This window comes from Lampetra planeri, chromosome 32 (assembly GCF_965212315.1).
Source record: "Lampetra planeri chromosome 32, kcLamPlan1.2.h2, whole genome shotgun sequence".
In the NCBI taxonomy this organism is placed as follows: Eukaryota; Metazoa; Chordata; class Hyperoartia; order Petromyzontiformes; family Petromyzontidae; genus Lampetra; species Lampetra planeri.
Window position 1 is genome coordinate 3,690,832 of NC_136138.1, and position 17,754 is coordinate 3,708,585.

General features: G+C 59.6%; 1 protein-coding gene across 2 annotated transcripts in view; it reads right to left on the reverse strand.

Annotated features, from left to right (window-relative positions):
* CELSR2 (cadherin EGF LAG seven-pass G-type receptor 2) overlaps positions 1 to 17,754 on the reverse strand; it is a 126,388-nt gene that overhangs the window by 45,367 nt on the left and 63,267 nt on the right. For both annotated transcript variants that reach the window (XM_078609477.1, XM_078609478.1), the window contains exons 5-6: positions 9,620 to 9,735; positions 7,058 to 7,146 (exon numbers count right to left, since the gene is read on the reverse strand). In XM_078609477.1, coding sequence (XP_078465603.1) covers positions 7,058 to 7,146; positions 9,620 to 9,735 — 205 coding nt within the window. The remainder of the gene's footprint in view (positions 1 to 7,057; positions 7,147 to 9,619; positions 9,736 to 17,754) is intronic.

Consider the following 17,754-nt stretch of genomic DNA (forward strand, 5'->3'; position numbering starts at 1 on the left):
GTGACCGGTCAAACTGCCCGAGATACACCGTGGAGCTGCGGAACTATAGAGACCTCTGGGGCAGAGTCGCTCGCTCGTCATCCTCTAGCGATCCCCCTTCCTGCTCGGTCCCCTCCCCACCACCCCACCCACCAGGCCCCTATCACCCGGCTCATCTTTCGCGCGGTAAGGCGACACCGTTTTAAGTTTATATCGCGAGCAGCGGTGCATTTGGTAAACGGAGTGGAATTCCAGCTTAATCCGTCGTCCGCTACTACGCGGGGGCCGGCCTTTCCCACAGACGCACAGACGCACGGGCCGGAACTCGGGCTGGCCATGGTGCGCAGTGCAGTGAATAATTACAAGAATTAAAAATAAAGAGTCCTCTATCGACTCCAGAACAGACTCGCCGAGTCTCAATGCTCTTCTCCCGAAGGATTCTGATGCGTCTGGAAGTTTGGCCGATTAGTCCACGAGCCCAGACTAGGTATTTTATACTTGTCGGTGCCACCCGAGGTGACATCACTTCAGCAGGGTCCAGCTTCTCAATCCGGCCAATAGTGGTGAATCACGCGATACGCACTTCAAATGAGTGGGGGGCCATCGCGTAGTGGATTCTAATTGGCCACATCTATAAACCGGGTTCGACGAATATGTTGCCATCTTGGGTGGCACCGAAGTCTGGTCCGGCCCACGGCCTAATCCCCACCAACGAGCACTTGGCTCCGCAAGGCAGGAGAGCGGCGCCCGGAGGCGCGAACCCGAGAGTCCGCTGCACGCGGAAGGGCCTCCGCACGGTTCGTCCACGTCGACCGGACCCGCGTGGGTAGAGGCGGGTGTCTGCACACCGTACCCCTACCACCACCGCACGCGGCGTACCCATCGCAGACTAACCGCCGGGCGGTGCCCGCGTGCGCTGGCTCGGTCGGCCGGGCGGACGGAGGCAGTGGGCTGGGGATTTGAGAGAGCCGCACCGTTGTCGCAAACTGCCGCGCCAGGAGACGGCATCGAACCGGCGTGGCAAACCGTCGCACCGCGGCAGCATCGAGGAGCAGCAGCCTTGAGACTCGGCGGCCGCGTCCCACGGTCACCTCTCCCGCCCAGGGGAACTGACCCGAGTCGAGTTTTCATTTTGGAATTTGTCGATTTAATTTTCTGGTTATGAAACTTGGATGGAAACCTGACAATTGAGTTTTTTCCTGGGTAAATACGTTACTTTATTGGCAAGGCCCCTTCTCTATAATTTTCCTGTTTGCTCTCAGATATGGCTGAGTGACCCACGGCTCTCTCCCTCCTCTCCCTCCTCTCCCTCTTTCCCTCCTCTCCCACTCTACCTCTTCCCCCTCCCCTCTCCCTCTTCCCCCCCCCCTCTCTCTCTCCATCGCGTGCAGCAGGAGCGGCGAGAATTGCTGAATCTCACAATCGCATCCCACGACCGCAGCGGGAGCCGATGACAGCGCTCGCACTCATCCCGGCATCACCGCGACAGCCTGGCAGGTCCAGACCTCGGCCCCCCAACCCCTCCAGTGATGCCTCTGGAGGGGAAAGGGGGGGGGGGACGGTGAGGCTGGGAAAGGTTGTAGGTCGGCGTGGGGGATCGACGCAAGGGTGTGAATGACGGCCGCTCGCAAACCACCCCCCACCGCCCCCCTCTCCCCCCCCTCCCGGGCCACGGATTCCTCAGCGATGACATCACAGATCGGTCGCCACGAGAGACCCAATGGCAGGGGCTGGCGTCGCCGTGGCAACCAGCGGAGGGACTCGAGCAGGAGGACACAAAGAGGGGCAGCCGAGACAATGGCGTCGGTGAGGGCTCGCTCCGCCGCTGGGCGGCCCTGCCCGCCCACCATTACCATCTCAATGGCCGCACCCCCACGCTTCATTAAAAAAAAACTTTCGTGCCCCCCCCACCCCACACCACCCCCCCCCCCATCTCTTTCTGTAGAACCGTCCTCACAGCGCGGTCGCGCACCGGTAACAACGCTCCTCGCCACGGTGCATGGGAACGGAGCGCGACGTTACCAAAACGGGGGGCGAGGTTGGTGGGGGGGAGCAGTCGCCCCGAGTGGTTGAGACGATGTGGTGGGATTCGGAGCCCGTGACGACGACGATGACGGTGACGACAGCGCCTCAGCGGTGCGAGCAGAGGGGCGGCTGCGGTGCCCGGTGCTGCCCCTAAACTCACGGCCGCTGCCCCCACTGCTCGCTAGGCATTGTGGGAAAATAATCGATAGCGGACATTGTGGGTAATACGAGTAACACAATGATTACACAGATGGTGCGCCTCCTTCCCATATTTGTCTCTCCCATGTGACGCTTCCCTTCGTTGTTACCGGTGCTTTGTGAGAGACCAGGGGGGGCTGCGACCCCCCTGGCCCAGCGTGCCGGCCACCGGGCCGAGGGGTCGCAGCGGCAGCGCGCTAGGAGCACAATGGCCGGTCGCGGCACAGGCCCCGCCGTGGCGGAGACTCGAGCCGCGCTCGTTTATGGGGGGCGCTGGGCGCTGTGGAGGTTAAAAGGTCACGGATCCCCTGCCCCCTTGCTCTCTTTCTCTGTGTTCGGCTGGGGGTTTTATTCCGGGAAGGAGATTAATGGGCGTGGGGTGTTGAGTTGGGGGGGGGGAGTGTCGGGGGGGGGGGGATGGTGATGGGGGAGGTGTGGGGATGGGGGAATGGGGGGGTGAGTTTTAATGGAGGTGGAGTCGGCGCAGACCTCCCAGTACATGGCAATAGCAACCGATCACCAGCAACAACCAACAACTACGAGCAACAGCCAGCAACAACCAGCAACAACCGCGGAATATCGACAACAACCGGCAACCAGGACCAGGCAGACCACCACCGCAGAGATGGAGCGGTGGAGTCGGCTTCGGTGTTGCAGGCGCTAGGAGGACTGTCGCACGGCAAGAATGTGCCAGATGGAGACGGCGGTTTGGAGGGGCCTTGATCCATCAGTGGATTGACCATGGCTGATGATGATGACTGAATGAGCACTGAACTCTCATGTGCGGCCTTGTAGACTGTGTGGGAGCGCTGTTAGCGAGTGCCTATTAAGGCAAGCAAAGCACACGAGGGCGTGTTGTGGCCAGCTACACACTTGTCCGCCTTCGTGTTTCCCCAGTGCTGGTGCATAAACACTGCACCAGATACACATTTAAGGCTGAGTGTACCTACGGGAGCCCCGGTGCTCATTAAAACATTTGCTATCGAAGGCCGAGTTGACCGAGAGAAGGGCCAGAACAGGGTTCAGATATCCCACTGATGTTGCCCCAGGCTGGGAATTGAACCCAGGTGCCTGGAGTTATTGCTCGGCGCGAGAACCGCGACGCTGTACGGCACATTACCTCCGACTGCCCATCTCCCGTTTACAGCCCCGCAGAGCCAGTGGCCTTGAAAATTCCACATTCCTATGGTGGGTGACAGGTCTACCCATAGGATAACCACCTGGACCCAGCTACCGGCATACGAGATCCATCCTCATGTCTTGAGCCGGCTTGGCAGCAGACTCGAACCGCCACGCCGCGTGTGCGATCCGCGCGGCGCATCCGACTGGACTCGGAGGAGCGCGCGGCGGCGAACGTTCGAACTGACAGAGCGGCGCTCGTGCCCCGAGGCACGCGGGGGGCGTGCCCGCACACGCTTTCCCCCCCACACCGCGTGGCAGCGCATCCCGAGTTGAATCTCGCGCACATTTAAGGAACTCGGGGTGGCCAAGGGAGCAGTCGGCGGCCACGGGACCGCGAACCCGCGCCGTGCAGTGATGGGCTTCCTCGGGGCGCTCCGGGTTTCCTCCCGCACACGAAGGGAGTCGTTTCTTAGGAAGGGACCGTCCAGACATCGTGTCCAAGATGAAATGCGCGACGTAACCGAGGGCTGAACGATTTGGGGAAAATATCTAATTGCGATTTTTCTGACAGATATTGCGATTTGATTTGCGATAAAAAAAAAATTAAGTCAAGCTTCAGTTCAATATTCACTGTGTAACAGATTTTAAACATGTGATGGGAGCATTACCACATGATACCATCAAAATATGAACTGCTCTATATATTCTAATGCAAGGATGAGAACTTAAAATATATTAATTGCTTCCAACATGTATTTATTAAAATAATAATTGAAGTAGAAAAATCAAACATAGAACAATTGTTAAGTTAAGTAAATAAAGATATAATAATACAAAAATAAACAATTCCAATAACGAACTAATAGGACCTTGCAAATCGCAAAAAATCGCAGCCTTTGCGATTCGCCAATCGCATTGTTTCAAATTGCCATTTCGATTTGAAATCGACGAATCGTTCAGCCCTAACGTAACCGTCATCGGCCGAGCATCCCCACTGATGAAAGGTCACCTGCAAGTCACCCAATCGGGATCGCGGCGGCAACATCGCCAACGGCTGCGAAATATCTGGCAGGAACCTCCCGCGGACGAGCCTTGGGGGCTCATCGAGGCTCGTCCCGTACGAATGAATGAATGAGCGGTGGGAACCCACTGGGACGCAAGCGCGGCTCACGCGCACAGCTCGTGCGTGCGCCCGTACGGCGCATGTAGCCACGCGTGTTTGCTCAGCGAAGGCTGCACTGAGCAGTCATGTGAGACCCCCGCAGTGAGGGGCACTTGAGATAGTTTGGGTGGAGGGGGGGGGAAGTGCAGAAGGGGAGTGGTTGAGGGGGAGGGGTTGGGGGGGGAGGGATGGGGTGGGGGGGGGCACCTGGGCGGAGCGACGCATCCACCGTAACTAAGAGGGGGGGGGGCACCCAGCGTCCCCCCCCCACCCCCCTCCTTCTAGCGGGGGTCTCCGTGGGCAAGAGGTGGAGTTGGCGGTTAAGTGGTGGGGGGGGGTGGGATCAGGGGGAGGGGCCTGGGTGGTGTTGCTTCTCCTTGAAGCGGACACACAATGGCCACAAAGGCTCCTTTCTTCAGAGAGCGCGGGAGGAATGCCAACGACACGGGCAACGAGGTGCGGTGGGGGGGCGGGGGGGGGGGGCCCCGAGGCCGCCGTGCTCTCGGGCTACGTGTTGTTCGCCGGCGACGTCCGACGATTCGAGCCGCGTGCCAGGAGGTCCTCCGCTATCTTCTACGGCGCGTGGAGCAAAACGTCGAGCATCACGCCGTCCGAAACGTCGGTCATCGCGCCGCCCGCACAGCACGCGGAGCCGAATGGCAGCACGACCGCGGAAACATTAACAACGGCCTTGATGCCAGCTCCAACCACTACAACGCAGTCGAGCACCCAACCTCCAACGCCTCTCGTCTCTCGCACCAACACCCAACACCCTGCACCAACACCCTGCACCAACACCCTGAACTAACATCACCCACTAACATCACGCACTAACATCAAACACTAACTCCGGGTCCCACAATCCAGCACGTAGGTCCAACTTCCAGCATGCTCGTGCCATTATTCAAACAATGCTTTTCCAGAGCAGAGCTCAAGTCACGGGACACCCAGCTCTCAAACTCCAGCAGCACCCAGACGTAGCCTCCCACAGCACACAGCCATAGCCTCCCACAGCACCCAGCCGAAGTCTCCCACAGCACCCAGCCGTAGCCTCCCACAGCACCCAGGCGAAGTCTCCCACAGCACCCAGCCGTAGCCTCCCACAGCACCCAGCACAAGCGCCCAGCGGTGAGAACCCAGGCCCCGGCACAAAGCCACGGGCTCGCGTTTAAATAACAAAGAGCTCGTCGCGAGAGTCGCGCGTTTGCACCACGACCGTCCCATCCTGCAGACAAAGCTCGGCTCGTTCCTGCGGAGCTGCCTGCCGCCGCTACCGCCATCTCCATCGCCACACAACGCCACGCACGCGCGCATTACAACCCTACAAAGACAAAGATTCCAACCCCCTCCCCCCCCCGTGTAGCCCTCAAACAGGCTGTTTGGGGCATGAATGTGGCCAACATGGCACCCGGTCGCCTTTGCGTCCCCCCAGTGCTGACGTTGTATACACCTGCAACAGAATACCCATTTGAGGCCGAGTGCACCTAGGCGGAGGCCGATGACCGGTTTAGATATTCGCCGCTAATGTGGCACGTTGTCGATCGTGCGGTGATCTCATAGCCCGGGCGGAGACGGGCGTGGGCGAGCGTGGGCGAGCGTGGGCGAGCGCCAGTGCCATATGGTGGGTCCCGCTACTCGGGCGGGGCGCCGTCATCATCAACCCCGCGACGGACGAGGCTGGGCCCTCGTCTCAACCCGACCCCCACGCCCAGACGGCGCCCGCTCCCCGAGGGTTTGTGGTTCTCGGATTTGAAACAAACAGGCGTGGAGAACGCTGCGAGCGTCACCCGATACCCAAACGCGGCTCATGCCCGGCACAACAAACACGGCGCGGCCGATCTGCCACCACGCGCGCTCACTTGCTCGCTCGCTCGCTCATTCACTCGCTCGCCACAATCGCCGGGGAAGAGAGCGAGACACCGGGCGGCGGTGGCACTGCCTCCTGCGTTATCAATCAGCGCTGAGCGATTACGGACGTGAAGAGCCGAGTGAGGGCGGAGAGCACGGGCTCCAACGACGGCCGTTTCAGCGCGGTTATCGATTGCCGAGATGTGGCCGCCGCTGCCGCCACCACCGTGCCGATGCCTCACCGGGCCCCACTCGGTATCGATAAATTTGAGTCACAACAGCGATCGACGGCCCCTGACCTCCGTGGCCCCTCTCCCCCACGGCCCCCGCAAAGCAATCATGACGGCCCTGCCCCGCAGACGAGGGCTCGGCGATCCGACACGTCCGCCCCTGCGGTCGCGGAGCGCGGAGCGCGCTGCCGCACCACGCACAGAGCGCGAGCGATGCGCTGCGTGAACGTCCAAACTCTTGCCCCTGTTCAATCAATCATTATTACACTCGACCCATCGGGCAGCATGGCGTTCTGGGAGTGCATCTTCATCAGCAGGCCTTATTGAACAAAAGCAAAACTCTGGAGCAATTTTGACATTTGGTGTCTCACCTGCATCAGAGGTGGGTCCTTAGAGCGGCCGTCGGACTCACCTGGCCGGGCGAGATGCGGCCGGGCGTGACGGCACGTGTGTGCGTATGCGCGCGCGTGCGGCCGCGCCGGCGGGGACTCACCCGATTGTAGTAGTGCACCTGTACCGTGTGCCACTGGCCGTCGCTCACGCCCCCCGGCACGTATGGCGTCACCAGCGTCGACTTCTCCCCTGCGCGGAGAGACATGCGCCGCCGGACACGCAAGTGATCATACGAGGGCCGAGCGGCGGCAGCGGCCGCCATTACCGATCGCACGACGACGACTCGCGACTTCAGGGACTCCCGAGTGGAACGCGACGGCCCAGCGGCGGAGGGAAGGGCACGGGGGCGGGAGAAGCAGCTGCATCTCCGCACGCTCTGGGTGCTGGGGGGGAGGATGGTGATGATAAGAACCAGATTATGCCGCACCCCCTCAATTATTACTTTTCTTTGGCACTCCCTCCGCCCCCCCCCCCCCCCCCCCGCGATGAATTGTCCCACAACTTAAAAATAATTCCTCCACAGCTATGATACTCCGACTTCCTCTGGAGTACTGCGGTTGCGGCATCCGTAGCAACGGGCTGTGCCGGGGGACCTGACTGCCGCAGCGCCACCACCACCACCACCACCGCCAACTTCGCAGTGTCGCTCATAAATAGTGCACGCTGCCGATGGGAAGAGGAACAGCTCACGGGCACCCGAGGCAGCCATCCTCCCTCCTAAACTGGGCCGGCAGCGCTGCTGATTTACCACCGCGCGGCTTTTCCGCAGCTGCGCCCGTATATATTTCTCCCGACGTGTTTCCGAGTTCTGTCGCGTTCCTGAGCTAGCTGCCGGCGCGCGGAGAGAAATTTCGGGCATCGGCGCCGAACAACACTTCGCAGCGCGAATGAGAAAAAAAGTCATCGCTGCCACAACCGCTGATTTAACGCAGTCGACCGCGCCGCCACTCGCACACGTGCGCGCGTCCCCTTCATTTTCATCTCAAGAGTCGTAAAATCCTACCCCAGTGTGAGACGGGGGGCCGCTCCGTCGCACAGGAAGGGAGAGGATTAAGGGAGCACGTTATTGATGGCGGGGCAGAGACGGCCAGCCCGACCGCCGCCACCTTCGCCGCTCTTGTGCAAGGGACCGAGGGGCTGTAATCAAAATCAGGGACGGAGATGTCGGCGGAATGTGGATCCGTTAACTAAACTACTTAAACTACTTTTATTTTACCAGGTAAGGCCCACTGAGCTATGAAGCTCTTTATCACAAGCAACCTGGCCAAAAATTACAGCTAAACGAAGTGGCTTTTGATGTGGAAAGTTATCGCAGCCAAATACTGTAAAACGCATGCTGATTCTAAATGTGGAGGGATTAACCAGAGGACCCGGAGAAAAATCCACGCGACCACAGGGAGAACTTGCAAACTCCAAATATACAGGCGTCAGGGTCGGGATCAAACCCACAACCTCCTGTATGCCAAGAGAGGGAGATAACATCTCCTAGCCACCGTGGCTGCGGTGATCGCCCGCATGGCCTTCTTATGAGCAGCAGCCGCTGTGAGAGCAAGCGCCGTGCTTAGCAGGGTCACAGTTCCGATTAAGTTGGTGGCTGCCATATCTACTCTCTCTCCACTCTCTCTTCTCTTCCCTCTCTCCCTCCCTCCCACTCTTTAATCTCTCCGCTCTCTCTCGCCCCCCACCAGCAGCAGGTGCCTGGTTTTTACGAGGCAGAGAAATCACCGCGACGAGAAGAGAAATCCAATAATGGAGGAGCGCGTGCCAGAGCCCGCGCCTTCGCAACCGCCGCGGCAACGCCAGGGCCCATCCCGGCACACGGGGGAGGCCGTACTGCACCCTCCACGGTCGTTGGCACCGCACCATCGCAACATCCACACCGCGCAACCACCACCACCACCATCGTCAAACTATCACCGCGTCAGCGCTGCGCCACCACCACCAGTGTCACCACATCAGTACCGCACCATGAACGCACGAGCACCGCGCAGTCACTGCGGCATCACCACTCCATCATCAAGACTATAATCCCACCATCACCAGAACCATCACTACATCATCACCGCACCATCACCGCACCATCACCGCACCATCACCGCACCGTGTCCTCACCGCACCTTCACAGCCGCCAACGGTTTACGGGACAAAAATAGAGCCGCAAGAGAAGTCGTCCCTGAGCGGTTAACACGCAATGGCGGAATGAGGTTTTATCTCCAGCCATCTCTTGAACTATCCAATCAAATAGATTATTCTACTTGAATTGAATCGAGCGTTCGTAAGGATGGGGTCATGTGACCCCTGCAGCCACTAGGGGCGCTACCATTTACAATTTAAAAAAATAAATATATAACAATTCTTGAATCAAATTGCAAACCCCAAATGTCGACAATGGCTAACCATTACCAACAATCTCTATCCGGCTCTGTACATCTCTATCCAATGACCCAGTCATCTCTCATTATCCATCCATCTCAGTCAAATGATCACGGTCAAGCTCCATCTCCGTCTGGAGTAGAGGGGGGATGCGGAGGAACGAGATATTATCACAGTTTGCCTGTGTCGCGGCATGACGGTGTGGCGGGGGCGTGGGGGAGTGGTGGTTCGGTGTGCGGGTGTCCCGGTGCGCCAGCGTGCTGGTACCCTGGCGTGCCGGCATCCTCACCTGCAGAGAAGGTGAGCTGGATCTGCTCGTCCACGATCTCGAGCGCCATGAAGTCATGCTTCTCGTTGAAGCGGCCGTTGTAGAGCAGCAGGCCGCTCCGCTCCTTGGTGGCGAACCTGGACACGCGGGGACACGCGGGGACACACTGGTCAGCACGGCACACGTAAGTACGTGGCACACGGGTCAGTATGAGGACACGGGGACACAAGCAGAACCCACAAAGCACTGAGGCTCAGCCTGTTTCCTGGCCAGATCTTGGCCCAGCCTGGCTCAAGGACTCAATAAACGATTCTCTTGTACGTGCAAATGAGAGATGCTCCAATCTGGAGGGATCTTCCTGGAGAGATATCGTAACGGATGGAGAGACAGTGAACTCGATGACTTGTCACGACTCTGGACGGCGGTCAATCGACGCAATGACCACACCTCCTTCGCCGTTGTTCTTGCCGTCACATCTGTACGGTTGGCTCGTTTGTACAGTTCGGTTCGCTCCGTTAGCCTAAATGTCACATCAGCATTTAATCTGCATACGATTTGCATAAATCGTCCACAGTCAATATTCTCACGAGCACAATTGTAGGCGCGTAATAACGAGCGTGCGCGTCTCTCCACGAATCATTGTGCCGTTATGCCGATACGCCCCCAGCACTCGGCAAACGTCTCTCCATCACGCACACCGCCAAAATCAACGCCATTTTCAGTGACAAGCGGACGGGGAGGGGGCGAGCAAGGGGTTAGAGGTGACACCTAAGCCCCCCACCCCCCCCCCCAAATCCAGCAACTAGGAGCTGCGATGGGAGCGAGCGTCGCTCCACACGTACACCTAGCTGCGGGCGTGGAGCCATCACCAACGCGGCTTGGACCGTAAATGCGGCGTTCTGCTTCCCACGTCCCGGTGGTGGCAGCGGTGGTGGCGACCGCGGTGCCGACCCGCGAGCGGCGGCCCCGCAACCGAACTCCGGTGCCGAGCGTGGCTCTGCTGCCATGTTTGTGTAAAAATGTCGCTCTGACGCGTCGCTCGTGCGGCCACGTGACCCCCCGCGGCGCGGTGGAGAGATTGTGCGCGGAGACGCGGGGACAACAGAGAGACGTGGGGTGAGATGATGACACAGGGATACGGGGACTCATAGGGACCGGGACACGAGAACACAGAGACATGTCACAGGGATGGATGGAGAGATGAAGACAAAAACGTGGACGCAAAGACGTAGCCACGTACACGAACGCGTGGACACTACAAAAACACAGAGACAGATTGAAACGTGGATACGAATGCACATGGAGTGACACACGTGCACATATATATATATGACTACACTGAATCACAGATAGGTGAACACACCGACATACATAGACACAGACAGATATACAGGCTCACCCACAGGCAGACACAGAGCGAGACTGCATATCTAATATAACACGGAATAAAAAGAGACAGTCATACAGGCCTAATGACAGACAGCGAGGCGCAATCACGTAATAAGACACACACACGGAGGCAGACAGACGAAAGGACGGTCGCGCAGGTACAGACAGAATGACGGGCGTGTTTTGTCTGGAGGTTTCGCTGTCACAGATTCTCCGGGTCCTGTCCCCTCGCGCCATCATCACTCCCACCCGCGCGCCCGCCCATCCTCATACCCCGCCCCGACCACAAGTGAAGGCAGAGCTCGCGCTACCGGCAGCCCCAGCCGATGCCCCCCCCCCCCTCCGCGCCCCGCGTGGACGGCAGACGTCGTCACGACCGTTCGCACGGAGCGCCGGAGTGACAAGAAGAATCCGTCCTCCTCTCTCGGCAACTCCTCCCGCGGGCCCCGGGGGCCAGCGCTCGTTGTCCCTTCACGCCGCACGCGAGCACGCACGCACGCACGCACCGCGTGATGGACAGCAGGCAGATGGACGGAAGGATAACCGGACACACGCGTGCACGTACGGACAGACCCGTGGACGGGCGGATGGACAAGACGAGCGAACGGATGAATAGAGAGACAGGCTCACAGGTGCAGGGACAAACGGATTGTGGACATCGGGATGCGCAGACGTACGCACAGACGGCGCAACCAACGGGAAGAGAGAGAGGAACGGCGCACGTAAACGCACCCACGGACAAGAGGACCTGTCAGACGCACGCACAGACAGACGAACGGAAGGACACATGCACGCACGGATGAATGCTCGCGGCCGCGCGGCCTGGGCAGGGCTGTGTCGTTGGGCCGTCGCGACAACGCCGATCGGAGCGGACGGGGGCTGATCGGCCGAGCGGATCTGCCTTTGTGCGAACCCTGGCCGACCCCTCAGGTGTCACGGCAACCGCTGGAGCAGCGAAGACATCTCATGGCTACCCCTCCAGCCCCCCCCCCCACCCCATTCTACCAGACCCGTTTGCTCCCCCCCAGTCACTCACCGCCCCCCCCCGCATCATCCCGACTCGCTCCGGTCCCAACCACCAATGTGAATCCCCCCCCCCCCCCCGCTGCTTCCTGCGGGGGACCCCTTCACGGCTTATACCCCACATCCCTCCCCCTCCCAACCCACACCTCATGCGGTGCCAAGTGCCCCCTGGCCCATGCCCCCCACGAACCCCCCCTCCCCCCGCCTCGCCGAGCCCCGAGTGTTCCACGCCGACCCCCACCGCATCCCCCGGCCTCTGAGAAGCGAGGAACAAAGGGGAGAGTGAGGGGGCGCTAATCCCGCATGCAGCAGCAGCAGCAGCTCCTGCAAGGGGGCTCACAGCTGGGACAGCGGGACAGAGACAACAACAAGGAGACACGAGACACACGAGGAATTGACAAGCAAGAGATGAACGCTGACGCCCGGGGACACGGACGCGAGGGGCACGCAGACGCACGGGGAGACCGACAGCCGGAGAGACGCACGAGGCCACACGGGGAGAGAGACCCAAAGACAAAGATTGCCTGAGCAAGTGCTGTTAACGACCACCTATTAAAGCAGGAACGTCACACACCTGGGTGCCTTTGTCTCCCCAAGTGCTTATATTTAAACATTGCAGCAGATACTCATTTAAGGCCGAGTCGACCTTGGGGAGGCACAGGACCAGTTCAAATATTCGCCACTGTTTTTGGTCGTGAGCGTGAATCGTATCCGGTTCGCCGAGTTTGTAGTCCAGTGCGCTACCGACACAGGGACACGCTGACACGTAGAGACAACCGCACAGAGAGATGATGACACGCAGAGAGACACACGGGGACACTCGTGACACGCAGAGAGACACGGGGAGGCACAGACACCGATACGCAGGACGAACACACATGGAAACAGCAGCAGCACAGAGGACACGAAGCAAGACAGGCTGTGGGCCTGTGTCTGAGGCAGGATTGTGGTGATGGTCAAAGGATGGTCCGGGGTGAGGGGGATGGAGTGTGGGAGGGGGCGATGCCCAGGTAAGGTGTGTGCCTGTGGGGAGTGGTGGTGCAGCGGTTAGCGCACCGTGCTACCAACCCAGAGACGTGTGTTCGGTTCCCGCTCTTGGCCAACATCACTTACGAATATCCAAACCATTACTGGGTCTCCCCTAGGTCGACTCAGCCTGATATGAATACCAAGTTCGGTGTCTAAACATTACCACTGAGGAAACAAAAGTTGCAATGCGTCGTGGTGGCCACACCACCCCCTCGTGTGCCGTGTCGGCCTTCACAGGTGCTTGCTAACAGCACTTGCCCCAAAATCCTGTTAGAGACTGCACGGGTAATCTTTATCTTTGTATATCTGTGCATCTGTATCTATATCTTCGTGTGTATCTGGGCTTATCTGTGTGTGTCTATATTTGCGTCTGTATCTATAGCCGTGTGTGTGTGTGTGTGGTCCCCTGGGCCGGTGTGGCGAGTGTGTGCCGCGTGCCCGTGTGTGTGACAGCCTGGTTATTACGGAGCCTCACGCAGCTGCGCCCCGCACCGCTCACCGCCTGCGCGTGCGTGATTACGCAGATCAATGGGCACTGGGGCACACCGCGACCACCACTACCGCTCACTCGCCCGCTGGCCCACCAACCCACTCAGCCTCAAACCCACCCATCCGCTCACCCACCAACCCAACCATTCGCTCATCCATCAACCCACTCAGCCACCAATCCACCTATCCGCTCACCCACGCACCAACCTACCCATTCACCAAGCCACTCACCCACCAACCCAACCATTCGCTCACCCACCAACCCACTCACCCACCAACCCACCCATTTGCTCACCCACCAACCCACTCAGCCACCAATCCACCCATCCGCTCACCCACGCATCAACCCACCCACCAACCCAACAACCCACCCAATCACCAACCCAACAACCCACCCACTCACCCACCCACCAACCCAACAACCCACCGGTCTATCTAGCCATCCCAGGTCCATGTTCGTGTGTAGCGGCTGCTGCCACCAATCAGTGGCGGCTCCGCTTAATCTCCCGATTTAATTTGAGGTGACAAAATAAACAAGCGACAACTTGTCTGCTTCACAAATCTCTCCCTCTAAATGAATACAATGCCATCAACTTGCACATTCCATCAGCCACACGGCTTCCTTCTGAGAGTGCATTATTGCACCAACAGCATCGGTTCAATTAAGAGTAAAACTCTGGACCGGTTTCAACATTCAGTGTCTCATCGGCAGAGTCAAGCGTTGCTTTGAACCAATGCTGGTGAAGTGCCAGATGCTTATTGGCAAAGGTCCTCTCCAGTGCCCCCGCAAGGGCAGACGGCAAGCGGGCAGCTCGGACTCCCTCCGATGCGGGGGTCCTCCTGGGAGAATCGGGGGTGCAGGTGCAAGGATGCGGGGATATTGCCACGGATTTGGCGAAAACACCCCAAGGAGGTGCCGCCCCCCCCACCCCCCCCCAAATCCGCACGCTGCTGCTCCCCACACTGGGTTTGTCACAGGACAGCCACCCATACGACAGCCAGACCCCTCATTCACTCCGGCCACTCACTCACCAGCATGGTCACTGCTCCCATGAACTTCACCCATTGATTCCTCCACCCATGTTGAGGACTCGGTCTCTACCCGACACTGATTGTGTTATCTCATCCTCCACCATCACCACGACAGTGTTCAACCACGATCACACTGCAGGTCACAACAACAAACTCAATCACCCACTCACTCACCCACTCCTGCACCCACGCACTAACTCACTCACCCACTCAGCTACTCAATCACCCACGAACCCACTCACTCACCCACAAGCCCACGAACCCACTCACTCACCCACTCACCCACGTACTCACTCACTCGCTCTCACAACAGGTCACAACACTTCTCTTCCTCTCACTGCTCTACTTCGAAAACCTCGGGTCGTCTCTTTTGCCAAGCTCTTTTAACAACCTTGCTCGAATTAAAGAAGCGTGTTACACCCTTATCTATCACAACCATGATAACAGTGCTGTTTGCTGCTGGGCCTGTGCTCAGTAATTGTGTTTGATAAAGGAGAGACCCAGAGAAGCCACGGCTGACTTCACCAGACTCAACCTCCCCGTGCTCATCGTCCACCCGCGTCTCCCGTCACGAGCGTTGGCAGGAGACGCGACGAGTCGTCCCCACTTCCCGCGGGGTGGACGCTGACCGCCGCGCGCAGATAATAGAAAAAAACTAAAGTGTCTCCGCTCCTCCGAGGTTTCGCTCGAAATGAAAAATAACCGAGCGTTGCCGCCGTTTCCGAATCTCTGAAATGGGCGGTGGGGGGGGTGCGGACGATCGCAGAAAACTCTCCCCGCGGGGACTGCAAGTGTAGCCCCGTGCAGAAGCCGGGGCAGAAAGGGCCTCGGCTCGGAGAGCTCCACGCTCGCCCGCACGCTCGTTAAAGCCGAGCTTTTGATCGTTAGGATGCAGAACGTGACGCCTCTTCCCTGAACCGTACACCGCTCGCAGATTCATCTTTGTGTTCCTTTCTGAAAGGAGTTTCCAAGGCTGCCACCCTCCCTCCCTCCCTCCACTACCGCCCCCTCCCCCTCACTCGTGAGCTGCCCACCCCTGCCCAGGTCCCCCCACCTCCCCCCCACCACCACTAGGGGATTTACGCAAGAGCACACCTTAGAGGGCCGTGCCCCCAGCCTCCCTCCCTCCCTCTCCTGTTCTTCTGCCCTCCCTCTCCTCCTCGCCCTCTCCTCCTCCCCTCCGCGCGCACGGGACAGCATGAAAGGCCGGCGTGACACATTACCCCGCATTACTCTGCCGCCCGCATTCCAGGCCGAGGCTCCTCACAACAACAACAAAAAAAGCCTCCCCCCCCCAACCAACACAAAAGCAGTGCGGGAGAGAAAGGCAACTGAGGGTTGTGGAGGGGCGAGGGGGGAACGCAGGAAGACACGGCGAGGAAGAGAGAGAGAGCCCAGAGAGGCGAGGCGATGGGGAGACGTCTCACAAGGCTCGGGGTGGTGGTGGTGGTGGGGGGGGAGAAGCTGCGCTTCGCTGGCACTGCGGCGAGCGGTGGCGAGGGCCACTGGCCGAGCAGGTGCCGCTCCACCACGGCGGAGGTGCGAGCGATGGGGAGAGAGGGAGGGGGGGGGGAGATGCGGGGAGGGACAGGGAGAGCGACGGAGCCGTGGGGGGGGGCAGGGGGGGTGTCCCCGGCAGCGGGGGGGACGGGAGAGGAGCCGCGTGAGTTTGAATCTTGTGGAACCGCCACTCCGAGTGGCGCCCATCGCAGGGAGAGCTGACCTTTGACCCCATCTCCTACTACGCCGGCTAATTTGTACCGACTAAGCCCCCCCACCCTCATCCCCCACTCTTACCCCACCCCCACTGTCCCCTGGCCAAATCCCATCCTTCACATTACAATCACAAAGAGCCGGGGGGGGGGGGGCGCAGGGGTGCGGTTACTATGGAGCTGCGGGAGAAGCTCAGAAGATGGAAGGGCGGGGTGGGCAGGAGGGGAGGGGAGGGTCCCCGCGAGGGCTACGTTTGTCACCGAAGTGAGAGGCTCCGAGTGAGGACACAGGGCCACCCCCATCACACCACCCCCCCTCCTTCTCCTCGTGTCACTCTCACTCATCTCCGCAGGGTGGGGGCGCGTGGTGAGAGGGCGAGGAGTACACCTGGGGGGTGGGGTGGACCCCCACAACACCTCACCCCCCACGCCCCCCACAATCTCCCCACCACCACTACCGGTCCCGTGTGGCCCTGGGCCCCTGCCAGGTGTCGTCAGTCCGGCCCCCCCCCCCCGGTGATGGAGGCAGCTCAAGGCTCCTCAGCCGCAACTGGCGCCAGTGCCAGCTCCGGCTCCATCTCCCCCCTCTCGCCCCCCCGCCCACTCCCACCCAGCCGCCCCCTGAAACGCGATCTGAGCGCCCGAGACCCCGCATCTGGTCGGACGGGAATTTTCCGAGAGCGCGTGCGGTTGGCGGTGACGGTGGCGGTGGCGGCTACCATGGCCGAGAGGTTTCAACTTCGCCGGAGCGACCGGGCGAAGGAGCTCGGGGCGACAGGGGCAGCGAGGAGGAAGAGGAGGAGGGAGTAAGGCGAGGAGGAGCTTGCGGGGATGAGCAGAGCGAGAGACTGCGGCTGAACTAATAACAATTACGGGACTGCGCTGGCAGTGATAGATGACCGCGCGCGGCCATGATTATAGTTATTGTGCTATGATGGCTACATCGCGACGGCTGCGTCATGATGGCTGCTGCATCAATGTCCGTTACAGTGGGAGCAATCACATCCATCGTCGCCATCATCGCTATCTCAACCCCGCGCCCTCACCCGGCAACCACGTCGGATCGGCGGTCAGTCGCCCACCTATCGCTCTCGTATCGCTACGACCACGGTTAGCGTTCCCGTGAATTTCACTCCTTGATCCTTCCACCCGTGTTGACTGTTTCATCTCCGCCGCCACCGCCGCCACCACCACCACACTGGAGGCCACAACAACTCACACATCCACTCGCTAATCCACTAACCCACTCACTCACCCACGCACCCGCGCGCCACACCGCAGTTTACAAAACTTCCCTCTCTCCTCCCCTCGCTCTGCTCCACTGTGAAACTCCCTCCTCCCGTCGGCGACTTATCTTTTCTCCCCAAGCTCGTATAACAATAGCTTTGCTCAATTCAGCAAACGTTTCACACTCTTATCCATTGCAAATTTGATAATAGTGCTGATCGTTGCTGGCCGCCCAACGTTTTGGGACCAATGGGC